The sequence below is a fragment of the Salvia hispanica genome, chromosome 3 (assembly GCF_023119035.1).
Source record: "Salvia hispanica cultivar TCC Black 2014 chromosome 3, UniMelb_Shisp_WGS_1.0, whole genome shotgun sequence".
NCBI classification, from domain to species: Eukaryota; Viridiplantae; Streptophyta; class Magnoliopsida; order Lamiales; family Lamiaceae; genus Salvia; species Salvia hispanica.
The window spans coordinates 29,895,865-29,909,752 of NC_062967.1; the positions used below are offsets into that span (position 1 = coordinate 29,895,865).

The 13,888-nt window shown below is 35.1% G+C and overlaps 2 protein-coding genes across 4 annotated transcripts; both read left to right on the top strand.

The window, feature by feature from the left end:
• The first annotated feature begins 3,982 nt into the window (after positions 1–3,982).
• LOC125216657 (endoglucanase 8-like) lies at positions 3,983–6,846 on the top strand. 3 transcript variants are annotated; one of them, XM_048118413.1, is made up of 7 exons: positions 3,983–4,156; positions 4,408–4,821; positions 4,900–4,992; positions 5,423–5,600; positions 5,705–5,794; positions 6,102–6,265; positions 6,329–6,846. In XM_048118413.1, the coding sequence occupies exons 1-7, from the start codon at positions 3,983–3,985 to the stop codon at positions 6,656–6,658; spliced, it is 1,443 nt and encodes a 480-aa protein (XP_047974370.1). In that variant the 3' UTR covers positions 6,659–6,846. The 3 variants fall into 3 exon arrangements, with proteins under 3 accessions (XP_047974370.1, XP_047974369.1, XP_047974367.1); XM_048118412.1 differs by having other exon boundaries at positions 5,423–5,598; positions 5,670–5,794; XM_048118410.1 differs by having other exon boundaries at positions 5,423–5,590; positions 5,680–5,794.
• A 4,399-nt stretch (positions 6,847–11,245) lies between these two features.
• On the top strand, positions 11,246–13,685 carry LOC125209820 (endoglucanase 8-like). Its single transcript, XM_048109400.1, has 7 exons — positions 11,246–11,404; positions 11,543–11,956; positions 12,295–12,387; positions 12,572–12,739; positions 12,828–12,942; positions 13,127–13,290; positions 13,356–13,685. Exons 1-7 carry the CDS (start codon positions 11,246–11,248, stop codon positions 13,683–13,685), a joined length of 1,443 nt encoding a protein of 480 aa, XP_047965357.1.
• The last annotated feature ends 203 nt before the right edge of the window (positions 13,686–13,888 follow it).

Genomic DNA, 13,888 nt, shown 5'->3' on the forward strand with positions numbered 1-13,888 from the left:
AGAGAGCGTATGATGCAAATGCTATGTGAATTCTAGTTTCTGGTGTGTAGAATGTTAGAATGGCTAGCCTATTTATAGGCTCGGTCCACTGCAGGGGGTCAACGGCCATAATGGCTGTCATCAATGCTAGACCGTAACGGTCGTCGGTACGAAACGTTACAAAACGTTACAGAGCTGAGAGTCTGATCTAGAAGCTTCTAGATTCGTTCATGACGTGGACTATCACGTGTCAGCCACGTTGGCTTACCGCGTCATACTGACGAGGTGGCATCCCGCTTGGCCCCCTGACGTGGAAACGGTGGTGGTCTAAAGAGTACTAGACCCACTAGCCTTGGGCCAAGCCCACAACTAGGCCCAAGCACCAAGCCCACGACCAGGCCCAAAGAATAGCCCAAAGACCAATTGCCAAGATCCAAGGGCACGGGCTCGAGGCGGGGCGCGCGGCGGCGCGCGTGTGGGCTGTAGATCCAAAGAACAGCACAAAGACCAATTGCCAAGATCCAAGGGCACGGGCTCGAGGCGGGGCGGGCGGCGGCGGCGCGCGCGTGTGGGCTCTACAACCCATCTTAGTCCACTATAATTATTCCATGTAATAATCCTTCTTATTAAATACTCCTAGTTTAATAAGGTTGTAACTTCCAATGTGGGATAATTAACTCTCTTAATTATTTCCTAAGCTTCTTTCATAGCTCATTAAGTTTGCAATTTTGCACAACTTTAATCCCTTATTTCTCACTCACCGGGAATCGGATTTGAGAAAATGAATATACCACGGTCATCTACTCCGAACGTAGATCGACGCTATATCATTTAATTTTACAAAATTAAATGTCTCGTTAAAATTATAATTGGTCAAAGTTCATTAATCGGGCATAGATTCCAACAATGACAACAAAACGACGTTATTTTTGACAAAAAACGATAACTAATATATTTTGAGGTATATATGGTTATTATATGACATCAACTCCTTCCTTCAAATTATAAAATTTGTGTTGACAACCTTTCCAATATAACGTCGATCAAGACATTTCATTAGATCAAAAAAATTAAGTATCAACCGCAGAAGATTATAATCCTTAGGATTACAATCCACATTGAAACAAACACATGAATTTGTCACAAGTTAGGGCAAAAAAAATTCTCCGGCCAATATCAATCCATTATTTAATGTATAAAACCTTTGGCCACCAAACATGCCTGATTTGAGCATTCCGGCGGCCTCTCCGCCACCAAACCTCACCATCGAACATGTATCAGCAATTCTTGTTGGAAAACAAGAATTGATTTATAAAAGTGATAGTGGTGAAAATAATATGTGTTTGATGATAGTATTAGTATTATTTGTCTTGGGTTGTGGAAATACAATATTACATTATTACGGGGATGCCCTTGCAAAAAAGCATATTATTATGAGGTGCAAAGGACTCAGCTCTTTGCGACGGCCATGACGAGGGCGTAAGTGTCATTTTATTATATAAGAACATTTACTTACCATTTTTTAAATCTAAATATACGAACTTCAAATATCATATTTTTTCCCTGACGAAATTAACTTTCTCAAAGTGAAAGAATGTAAAATCTCGGAATTTTTTGTATTTAAAGTTGAATTAGCTTATCCTTTTATAAAGGGTGTCGTATTAATGGTAGTCATTTTTGCCACGTCGGAAAAACTCTATTAATAATGTCGAAAGTTTGTGTTTTTTACATGCATATAACTCCTTTCTATTTTTATTCGAACAATAAATACTAATAATCCAATTTTAAGAAGAGTAGTGATAAATTAACAAAAATTATATATACAAAGTTGGTGTATATTTGTCATTTTCTATTATTTGCAATGACTAAGGTAGTTACTTATTTTAATTATACATTATAACCCCATGTCAACTAATTAAGGAATGGACTATAATACATAAACCAAACATTAAAAAGAAAATGCTTAGATTTTTAATAAAAATATTTAATTTTCAGAATTTAAACAAATATTCTACGTCATGTTTTTATAATTTTAACAAAAATATGAAAATGAGTTAAAAGAAAAAAAAAACAGTGGAAATATTGATAATCAAATTAATAATGATTAAATAAAATTTAATTTTAAAATAATATAATAATATAGTATATCATAATATTATTTGAAGATTAATGTTATAGTATATTACTCCAATATATCCATTTTCCTTCAATACTTATCATTTTTAGTTATAAAATAATAATTCTTATAAACTTATTTTCATAAATTTATTTAAATTATTTTTTTATTCCAAAATTTTATTATATACGGAGTATTTTCTTTTTAATTTTGATCACGTATGTACATTGTATTTTATTTCACTTTCTTCAACTAATTTAATATGTGTGATTTGGATATAATTTGAAGCTATGATTTCAAAATTACATGGAGAAATATGCAAAGAAATGTCAATATATTATCATTTGGTACTATTGTCAAAATTACATGAAAGAAGATTTAATCATCTAGTACTGTATATTTTGAATACATAATTAATTACACTTGAAGAATGTATCACGAGCATATGGGGCCGCTGAGTGTGACAATCTTCAATAATCGAATTACCTCTATTATGCTAATCACAAAATAATTCGATAATATGATTTAAAAATAATAGGGATTTATTATATAATTTACTATATCAATTTATCTGGTAGTCATACAATTAAATAATATGTCACATGTTATGTCATATGTTGCTATCATCGAATCATCCCTATATTATTTAACGCAATACAAAAATAATTATGAAATTATGCTACAATATTTCAGTGAAATGTTGAAATCATAGTGATTTATCAGATAATTTCAACTTTTCATAATCTTAACAATTTGTGCAGCACAAGCTATACATTAGAAGATTTACATTAGAAGATTGAATTGTATGTTACTGATTCAAACAATCTCTCATCATCTGACCCATATTATATTTTTAATAATAAATTATAGCAATGTCATACATCACATAATATCATTTAACCATAATAGTTTCTTAATTATATATTATTTTCATTTTGAAATCATATCAATGATATACACTATATAAAATAAAGAAATATCTAGAATAATATTTATGAAGGAAAAAGATATTATTACAAAGAAATATATTAAAGAAGTTTCAATGAAATGTTTTATTATTTTGCAAAAAAATTTGTTCTCTTCTGAAATTTCTACCAATATGTACTAAAATACTTGCAAAATTAAAAGTTAGAAATTAAAAAAAATATAGTATTTCAGTAGTTTTAAATATATATGGCATAATACGAGAGAAATTTGAATTAAAAGAGTATTTTGCCCAATTTTACTTTGTAGAAAAAGGAACAATTTATTTATGTTTATATCATTGTGGCAATTCTAATAAATGAATAAAAAATCTATTCCATTAGAATACTATGAATAATTATTCTATCTAAATTTTTATTGTGAATCTTTTAATTAACATGGATATTTTCAAGAATAAAATTACTTACATATTTTTAAAAATAATATAAATAAAGAAACTTGTGATAGTATAATTTTCCTCTTATAATTGTAAATAGGGTGTGTAGGTTGCTCAATTTAAACAATATTTAAGGACAAATGCATACTAGTATACTTACGATGGGGGCATCTTAAGACGTAACATTAAAGCATTGATAAAATCATTCAATTTATGGAAATAATTGTTTATGAATTTTTGCGCTGCTTAATTTTGTGGAAATTCTAAAAATAAAATTAAGGCATTTGCATGTACTCACCCAAAAGTCCAAAACTATGCTATTCTGGATTATGAAAATGAAACATAAATACAATTATCCAATTAGGTTACAAAGATAAGATTAAGTTGACCCTTTTATTTCTGAAACAAAAACCATGTATTTATGGAAAAATCTCTTGTTATAAATAAGACAAAAAAAGTCTTGTGTTTTAGCATAATTACTAATGTTAGGAGAAATGAAATTGGCAATGGAGAGAAAAATAATGTGTATGGTAATAGTGTTAATGTATGTAAGTAGTGGAAATGCAAAATCGCATGATTATGGCGATGCCCTCTCAAAAAGCTTGCTATTTTTTGAGGGGCAAAGGTCAGGGAAGCTTCCCTCCACGCAGCGTATGACATGGCGAAAGGACTCGGCTCTTCGTGATGGTTCCGACAAGGGTGTAAGCATCATTTTTATCGAATTATGATTATTTAAGGATTTTAGAGCATTACGAGCTTATTCGTAGAAGTGGTATCCTATTAATTTTTGTACGGGATGTAACCCCTATGCCACATAATGGCTGTAGACCTTATTTACTTTCTTTCTTTCTTTTTCCTGATATAAAAAATGCAATTATCTCCAAGAACAAAATGTGTGCAATTATCTTGAAAGTATCGTTAGTTTGATCTGTATTTGTATTAATTCGAGTAGGTGGACCTAAGCGGTGGATACTACGACGCGGGGGACAACGTGAAGTTCAACTTCCCGATGGCATTCACGATAACGATGATGGCGTGGGGTGTGATGGAACAAGGGAAGTCCATGGGCACGGAGCTGCCACATGCACTGGAGGCGGTGCGGTGGGCGACGGACTATTTCCTGAAATGCACTGCCGCCGCCCCCACCATCATTTACGCCCAAGTCGGAGACCCCTTCGGCGACCACAACTGCTGGCAAAGGCCGGAAGACATGGACACTCCCAGAACGGTCTACGCGGTCACTCCCGACAAGCCGGGGTCCGAAGTCGCTGCAGAGACCGCTGCGGCGCTGGCTGCCGCGTCTTTGGCGTTTAGGGATTTTGGGGATGAGGCGTACGGCAAGGTGCTTTTGGAAAGGGCTGTTAAGGTAATTTTCATTATTACTAACACATATCTTTTTGTTTTGGATTTTGTTCTAATTTTATTTGTGTATTTGTATAATTAGGTATTTGAGTTTGCAGACAAGTATAGAGGGACTTACAATGACAGTATTGGTGAAGGAGCATGTCCTTTTTATTGTGATTACAGTGGCTACCAAGTAAGTAGTACTACTACTATATATGTGTATAGATGAAATCATTTAAGCTTTGAGAAATACATGTTGTGCTACAATTAAGTTTATGGGTGGTTTTATGAGTTAGTCATTTTTGTTTCGTTTTAATAGGTTCATTTGTTTGATGACCATATACATATTGTTAGTCATTCTATTGTTTCAGCGCAAATGTATACATTGCTTAAACAATCATTTTTCTGTTTTTGCTTGTTTAAAGCTTTGATATACTTTTATGTCAGTATTTTTCTGTTTCGATCCAGATGTATCATTGGCTTAGTCGGTTTTCAGTTTCAAGCCATATATATATTGATGTCTCTTTAAAGTTTTAGCCATCAGTCGGCGATCACTCTGATGCTTGGATTTTCATCTTAAAACCAATTTTAGAATTTTATATTGAATCCAACTCTATCTTTAGGATGAGTTGTTGTGGGGCGCAGCATGGCTATACAAAGCCACCAATGAGGTGTATTATTGGAATTATGTGAAGGAAAACATCATAACCTTCAAAGCCCAGATCGAAGGAGCCAATTTCGAATTCGGTTGGGATTCTAAACATGCTGGAATCAGTGTTCTTGTCTCCAATGTAAGTTTATGTGATTATTCCTAGATTTAATTTTTCATCGCAAAATCTAATTACATAATCATTAATTGTATCTGTCTACCATGATGCAGTGGGTGCTTAATAACAGCACCGAAGCTTCTACAACACCTTTCCTCTCCTATGCAGACTCATTTATGTGTTCTCTTATGCCCGAATCTCCCACCAAAACCTTCCAATTCACTCCTGGTAATGTCCTCTAATTTAATATTATGACAATTTTTCATCTTAAAAAGAGTAGAATATTTGGTTGAATTTTGGTCGGTGAGTAACTTTAGAAACGGAATATTTAGATTACGAATTAAGTTTCAAATTTTCTAGCTGCCACGTCACCACATATGCTTACCCAAAATTCCACAGATAGGACGAATGAAAAAATTAACACCTTTATATAGTATGATCTAATATTTGTTTTCAAACGTTATACGATCAAGATTAATTAACAACTGTTCTCCTTAATAATACTATGTATTAATTGTATACATATGTATTATAGGTGGGCTTTTGATGAAAGAAGGAAACTGCGATTTGCAACAAGTCACCTCCATCTCATTTCTTGTATTAGCCTACAATAATTACTTAAAGAATTCTACACATGTGATCCGATGCAACGACAAAATTATCAATCAAACCCAACTCGTGAATTTCACAAAAAACCAGGTACATTACATACCTTCAAAAATTTAATGGAATAGTTGAAACTAATTGAATTGAATTGTGTAGGTGGATTATATACTCGGAAGCAACCCATTGAATATATCTTACATGGTGGGGTACGGCGATAAGTTTCCGAGGAGGATACACCACCGGGGTTCGTCAATACCATCGTTGGATCAACATCCCGACCACATAGCATGCAAGGAAGGGACGCCTTATTTCCAGAGCACGGCCTCCAACCCTAACGAGCTCACAGGGGCCGTAGTCAGAGGGCCGGAGATAGATGACTCTTTTGCTGACGCTCGCGCCAACTCCTCCAAATCGGAGCCCGCCACTTATATCACGTCACCGCTTGTTGGATTATTGGCTTATTTTTCCGAGGTCTCCGCTCACTAGCTATTTGTGTTCAAATAATATATAGTTGTCTGTCGGTGAATCCGCCGGTAAACTTTTTTTCTTTTTTTCCTCCTTTTTAAGCAATGTCGACTTTTGTTTGATACCGATAGATACTCTTTATGTAGCACCCAAAAAATGTGGTGTAAAGTGGTGTACAAGATTTTGTGTACCATATATTAAAAGATGCATCTAGCTATTACTTCATACCATAATATGCAATGTGTTGGAGATGTGAAAAGTGAACATGACGTGTTCTAACAAAATTTGTTCTTAAAGCGTCGATTTTGTAAGAGTTTCACGACATTGATTTCACAATAAAAAATTGAAGGCCTAACATAAAGAAGGGATGATTGTAATAATTTTTCGTTCAGTTTTAGTTAGTCCCACAACTTTTAAAATTGATTCACTCCGTACTTGAAATAATGTCCCATTATGATATTTTGGGATGTCCACGATTTAAAGTTTCATTTGCTTTTTTCCATTTTAGGTCATTAAGGGGATCCATTATTCACCTAACTCAATACACTCTTATACCAATATATGAAAGTGGGTTCATTTTTCACTAATTCATTTCTCCATTTTTCTTCACAAAGTCAAATAATTTATTAAAATCCGCCCCGAGTCCAAATGGGACTATAAATGGCGGACCATGGAGTAACTTTTTTTATTTTTCTCAGCTTGGTCAAATTTGAAATTAACATGGCAATATCAAATATGATATGACAATAAAACGATGTTATTTTTCACAAAAAGCGACAATTGATGTATTTTGAGATCTATACGGTTATTATATAACATCAACTCCTTCCCCAAATTATTAAATTTGTGTTGACAACCATTCCAATATAATGTCGATCATCAAGACATTTCATTCGATCAAAAAATTAAGTATCAAGCGCAAACGGCTATAATCCCTGGGATTACAATACATATCAAAACAAACACATGAATTTGTCACAAATTAGGGGGGGGAATTCTCCGACCAATATCAATCCTCAATGTATAAAACCTTTGGCCACCAAACATGTAACGCCCCGGAATTTAAAACCCTAATCTTAGAGCCCTAGAATTAATTGTTGATGACGTGGAATCAAGAATGCTTTAACTTCGTGAGATGAATCTATGTTGAAAGTTTGAAAAGTCAAACTTGTTGATTTGATGATGTGGCATGTGTTTTATTTATTATTTATGTGGCAAATTAATTGTTTAAGGGTGAGTGAGAATGTTGGAGAAAATTTCCATAAATACTTGTCACCCTAATTCTTGTGAATTTCGAACCCTAGCCCCTTTTGTGGAGGATTTCTATTTTTTCCGGATTTAATTTAATCCTTGAGATATTTATTTAAATTAAGTTCTAAGAGCCAATTATTTCCTTGTTTAGAAGCACAAAAATCGAGCCCCCTTATTTTATAGTGATTTTCGAAAATCACTATTGTTGGGAAGGAAGGAATTTATTTTATTTTATTTGATCCCTTACTTGATTTCCTTCCATACCTAGAATATATTTATTCTACAAAATCTTTCCATACTTCAAGAGATCTTACCTTACTTTATTCTAATTGATAGTCAAAATCCATACCTTATTTAATAGGCATAGAACACGCCTATTTCTAGCTTCCAAGAGGGAATTCTTATCCGTGATATTTTATTCTACTCCGTAAAATATACCAAAACAAAACCATGGCTAATTACCTAGCCTATATTTTCGAAAATATGGAGATATTTCCATCTCCTATTTTTGTTAATTTTCCTTCTCTACTTCACCCTATGATTTTATTCTATTTATTTATAAGGCAAAAGATCCTACCAAATATTATATTCTTATTACCTAAAGATCTCATTGGACTCTATAAATAAGAACCAACCCCAACCCTAGCCCCCATAGTTTTCGAAAATCCCTCCCCCATATGCTCTCTCAATTTTCTTCCACTTTACTCCATAAATCCTTCATCTTTTGAGAAGAAATCGAAGTTTAATCCGTGGATATTGAAGAACCAAGCCTATACTTCGCTTCTACCGATTGATTTTCTCTAGAAAAGGTATTTTCGTTTAAGAGTTTTGTTGTTCTTCTTCTACCCCTTCTTTTCTTTTTCTTCCAACCGATTTAATCGGTGTTCTTGAACCTTCATGCATATTATTGAGAGAAAACGGGATAAGAAGGGATATGGAACATGTGTGTGTGTGTGTGTGCCGAGAGGGTGAGGTGTGTGTGTGCCGTGTGTGTGTGTGTTATGCGTGTGGTGTGTGTTGTGTAGTATGTGCTTGATGGCTAAATACTTTTGCATGACGTATGATGATAGATCTAGGGTTGAGACGCTAAGAAATATATGTATGTTAAGCATGACTTGAAATTAGTAATTCTTGGTGAGTGTGACTTGAAATTATAAGTTATGAAGGTTTAGGTGAATCGTTGGGAAGAGAGAAGTAACGAGACATGCATAAGTTGAGAATTTTAATTGAACCTAATTTATGAATATGTGCCTATGTGAATTTAAAGGTGAAACCTTGGTTGCGAAGCCAGATAGCGGAAAAGCAAAACTACTTGAAATCTAAGCAATCGAGGTGGGCTTTACTCTCAAAAACTCTCTTTTATTTTGTCAAAGATAATTATCGGAGCTATAAGGGTGGTTTAACTGTTATGCCATGCCTATGTTTGTTTTATTGTGAGATTGTGTGCCTGATGCCTAGTTTGTGAGTTCGCTCCATTGGGCTATAGGGCTATGGATATGATATACGAATTCGGGTCTGAGTATGGGCCGCAAACCCTACCAGGCTGTGTACACGAGGGGATCGGGAGCCGTCCTAGCTAGTCGGCCGGTCTCGTGGGCGAAAAGCGTGGCCACGCTTTCGTCGCACCATGGAAAGATTGTGATATGTGATTGTGAAATTGGATGAGAAAATGGAGAGTTATTTTGACTGGCCAGTCTATGGAAAATAATTTGTGATACTCGTGATATTTCTCTTAACTGCTTAAAACTCGAGTTCACTTGGTAAGGGTGGCATAACTTATTAAATAAAATGTTTTGGCAATGAGCTCACTGAGTATTTCAAAATACTCAGCCCTGCATGTGTTTTCCTATGTGCAAGTTGAATGATGACGAGCGGTGGCGGGTGTTGAGCGGCTTAATTAATAACCATGGATGTGTTGAACTCTAAGTGTAGTTGTGTCACCATACATAGCTATGCTCCTCTCTTGGTCGTTTTCCGCTGAATTTTTGATACTCTTTGGAATTTCTTTTGGGATACTTACGTCTTACTTTTGTTTGTGGCCTTAGCCCTTTTCTCGTGATTTTGTCTTGGATACTATGTCGTACTTTTAAGACTTTTGAACCATTTATGATATCCTCCTATTCTCTCTTTAAAATTTCTAGGTCAAGTCTTTACTATTAATTACTCTGATATTTCTCTTTAAATGTAACTCTGGCCTATATTTACGTCTTTGGAGCCGGTTGGGTAGCAGTCCGCCGCATTTATCGTACCCTAGGAGGGCGGGCTGTTACAAAACATGTCTGAATTGAGCGTTCTGACAGCCTCGTGGCTAATAAACCTTGCCATCGAATATTTATCTGGAATTCTTGTCAGAAAACAACAATCGATTTATAAAAGTGATAATGGTGAAAAAAATTTATTAGTATCAGTACTATTTGTCCTGGGTAGTGGAAATACAATATTGCATGATTACAAAGGTCGGGGAAGCTCCCGCCTACGTAGCGTACGTGTGGCATGGAGAAAGGAGTCGGCTCTTTGCAACGGGCACGACAAGGGCGTAAATGTCATTTTATTGTGTATGAACTTTCAGTTATTTCTAACTTTCGCCATTTTTTTAAAAATCCAAATATATGAACTTCAAATATCATGTCCCCCCCAACCCGAAATTAATTTTCTCAAAGTGAGAGAAGGTAAAATCTGGGAAGTTCTTGTATTTACAACTAAATTAGCTTATTCTATTATAAATGGTGTCGTGCTAATGGTAGTCGTTTTTGCCACATTGGAAAAATTCTAATAATGTCGAAAATGTGTGTTTTTACATGCATATCAGATTGTAGGTTATTCAATTTATCTCTGAAATATACAAATACTACAAGAATAAAATATTTTATATGTCATATTTTATAGCAAATCTTTTCCGTCACCATTAAATATTTAAGCCAAATGCATAGTACTTACGATGGGGAACATATAGTCTTTATATGAATGCCACGTTACATATATAGGTGAAAAAATCATTCAATTGATGGAAATAACTCTTTATGTATTTTTGCGCTGCTTCTGAAGAGAGACTCTCTTTAATTTTATGGAATTCTAAAAATTAAATTAAGGCATTTGCTTGTATTTCCTAAAAGTAAAAAACTATGCCATTCTGGATTATGAAAATGAAACATAAATACAATTATCCAATTACGTTTCAAAGATAAAATGAAGTAAGTTGACCCATTTACTTCTCAAACCAAAACTATCTATTTATGGAAAAATCTCTTCTTATAAAAACAAAAATCTTGTGCTTTACCAAACGAAACACCATAACCAGTGTTAGGAGAAATGAAAGTGACAATGGTGAGACAAATAATATGTATGGTGATAGTGTTAATGTATGTAAGTAGTGGAAATGCAAAATCGCATGATTATGGCGATGCCCTCTCCAAAAGCTTGCTATTTTTTGAGGGGCAAAGGTCAGGGAAGCTTCCCTCCACGCAGCGTGTGAGATGGAGAAAGGACTCGGCTCTTCGCGACGGTTTCGATAAGGGTGTAAGCATCATTTTTATTTTATTTCTTTTTATGGTTAAATGAACATAAATTTGAAGGTCGCCCACTATTAGAATAAATAAATAATTATAACACATTATTTTAGGATTATAGAGGATTAATTTTGACTCCATATTTCAGGTTGACCTAACCGGTGGATACTATGACGCGGGCGACAACGTGAAGTACAACTTCCCGATGGCGTTCACGATAACGATGATGGCTTGGGGTGTGATCGAACACGGCAACTCCATGGGCCCGGAGCTGCCGGATGCACTGGAGGCGGTGCGGTGGGCGACGGACTACTTCCTCAAATCCACCGCGGCGGCCCCCGCCATCATTTACGCTCAGGTGGGAGACCCCAACGCCGACCACAACTGCTGGCAAAGGCCGGAAGACATGGACACCCCGAGAACGGTCTATGCGGTCACTCCTAACAAGCCTGGAACCGAAGTCGCGGCTGAGACCGCAGCGGCGCTGGCTGCCGCGTCTTTGGCGTTTAGGGCTTTCGGGGATGAGGCGTACGGCAAGGTGCTTTTGGAAAGGGCTGTTAAGGTAATTTTCATTATTAACATATACTCCCTCCATTCCATAGTAATAGAGTCATTTTGTCATTTTAGTACGTTATATAGTAATAGAGTCATTTCCCTTTTCAGTAAAAGTCAACACATTTTTCCACACCTACTTTACTCTCTCTTACTTTTTTTTCTATTCATCTCTCTACCTTTTTTTCATTTTTCACTTTACTCTCATTTTACTTAACTCACCTAACCCAATTATTCTTATTTTTCGTGCCGAAAAGTTTTACCTCAATTACTATGGAATAATAGTAATGGAGGAAGTATCTTTTTGTTTTGGATTTTGTTCTAAATTTATTTGTGTGTTTGTATTAGGTATTTGAGTTTGCAGACAAGTATAGAAGATCTTACAATGAAAGTATTGGTGAAGGAGTATGTCCTTTTTATTGTAGTTACAGTGGCTACCAAGTAAGTGCTACTATAATGTAGGAGTATTTAAATTATATTGAGAAATAAGTACTTGGGATTTTCATCTCAAAATCAATTTTAGACTCTTATATTGATTCCAGTTTTATATTTACACTGATATTGTATGTTTCTTTGTCAAATTTACCAACCCAACAATTAATTATGATAAATAAAAAAATTGCAGGATGAGTTGTTGTGGGGCGCAGCATGGCTATACAAAGCCACCAATAAGGTGTATTACTGGAATTATGTGAAGAAAAATGTCATAAGCTTCAAATCCAATATCGAAGCAGCCAATTTCGAATTCAGTTGGGATTCAAAACATGCTGGAATCAGTGTTCTTGTCTCCAATGTACATATATGTTTATTTGATTATTCCTATCCTATGTTCATTTTTCATCACAAAATCTTACAAAAGCATTGTCTCTACCATGATGCAGTGGGTGCTTAAAAACAACAAGGAAGCTTCTACAACACCTTTCCTATCCTATGCAGACTCATTTATGTGTTCTCTTATTCCCGAATCTCCCACCAAAAATGTCCAATTCACTCCTGGTAATGTCCTCTAATTTAATATAGTACGTATAAAAATATATAAAAAGTGGATGGTTTAATTTGAGAAAAAAATTAACACTTTTATATATATGCTAATATTAGTTTTCAAACGTTATGGAACTGACCATGATAAACCACTACTATCCTCAAAAATGCGTATTAATTGTATATAGATGTGTTGCAGGTGGGCTTTTGATGAGAGGAGGAAAATGCGATTTGCAACAAGTCACCTCCTATTCATTCCTTGTATTAGCCTACACTAATTACTTGAAGAATTCTACCCATGTGATTCGATGCAAAGACAAAATCATCAATCATACCCAACTCCTGAATTTCACAAAAAATCAGGTACACATTACATACCTCCGAAAATTTAATGGAATAATTGAAACTAATTGAATTGAATTGTGTAGGTGGATTATATACTAGGAAGCAATCCATTGAACATGTCTTACATGGTGGGGTACGGCGCTAAGTTTCCGAGGAGGATGCACCACCGGGGTTCATCAATACCGTCGTTGGATCAACGTCCCGACCACATAGGATGCCAGGAATGGTTTCCGAATTTCGATAACACGTCCCCCAACCCTAACGAGCTCACAGGGGCCGTATCTGGAGGGCCGGAGATAGACGACTCCTTTGCTGATGCTCGGGCCAACTCCTCCAAATCGGAACCCACCACTTATATCGTGTCGCCGCTTGTTGGATTATTGGCTTATTTTTCTAAGGCCGCGGCTCACTAGCTAATTGTATTCAAATAAAATATAGTTGTCTGTCGGTAAATTCGTCGGTAAACTTCTTTTTAACTATCCTTTTCAAGCAATGTCGACTTTTGTTGGCCATTGATAGATACTCTTTATATAGCACCCATAAAAAGTGGTGTAAAGTGGTGTACTAGATTTCGTGTACCATATATTAAAAAGTACATTTATGTATTACTTCATAC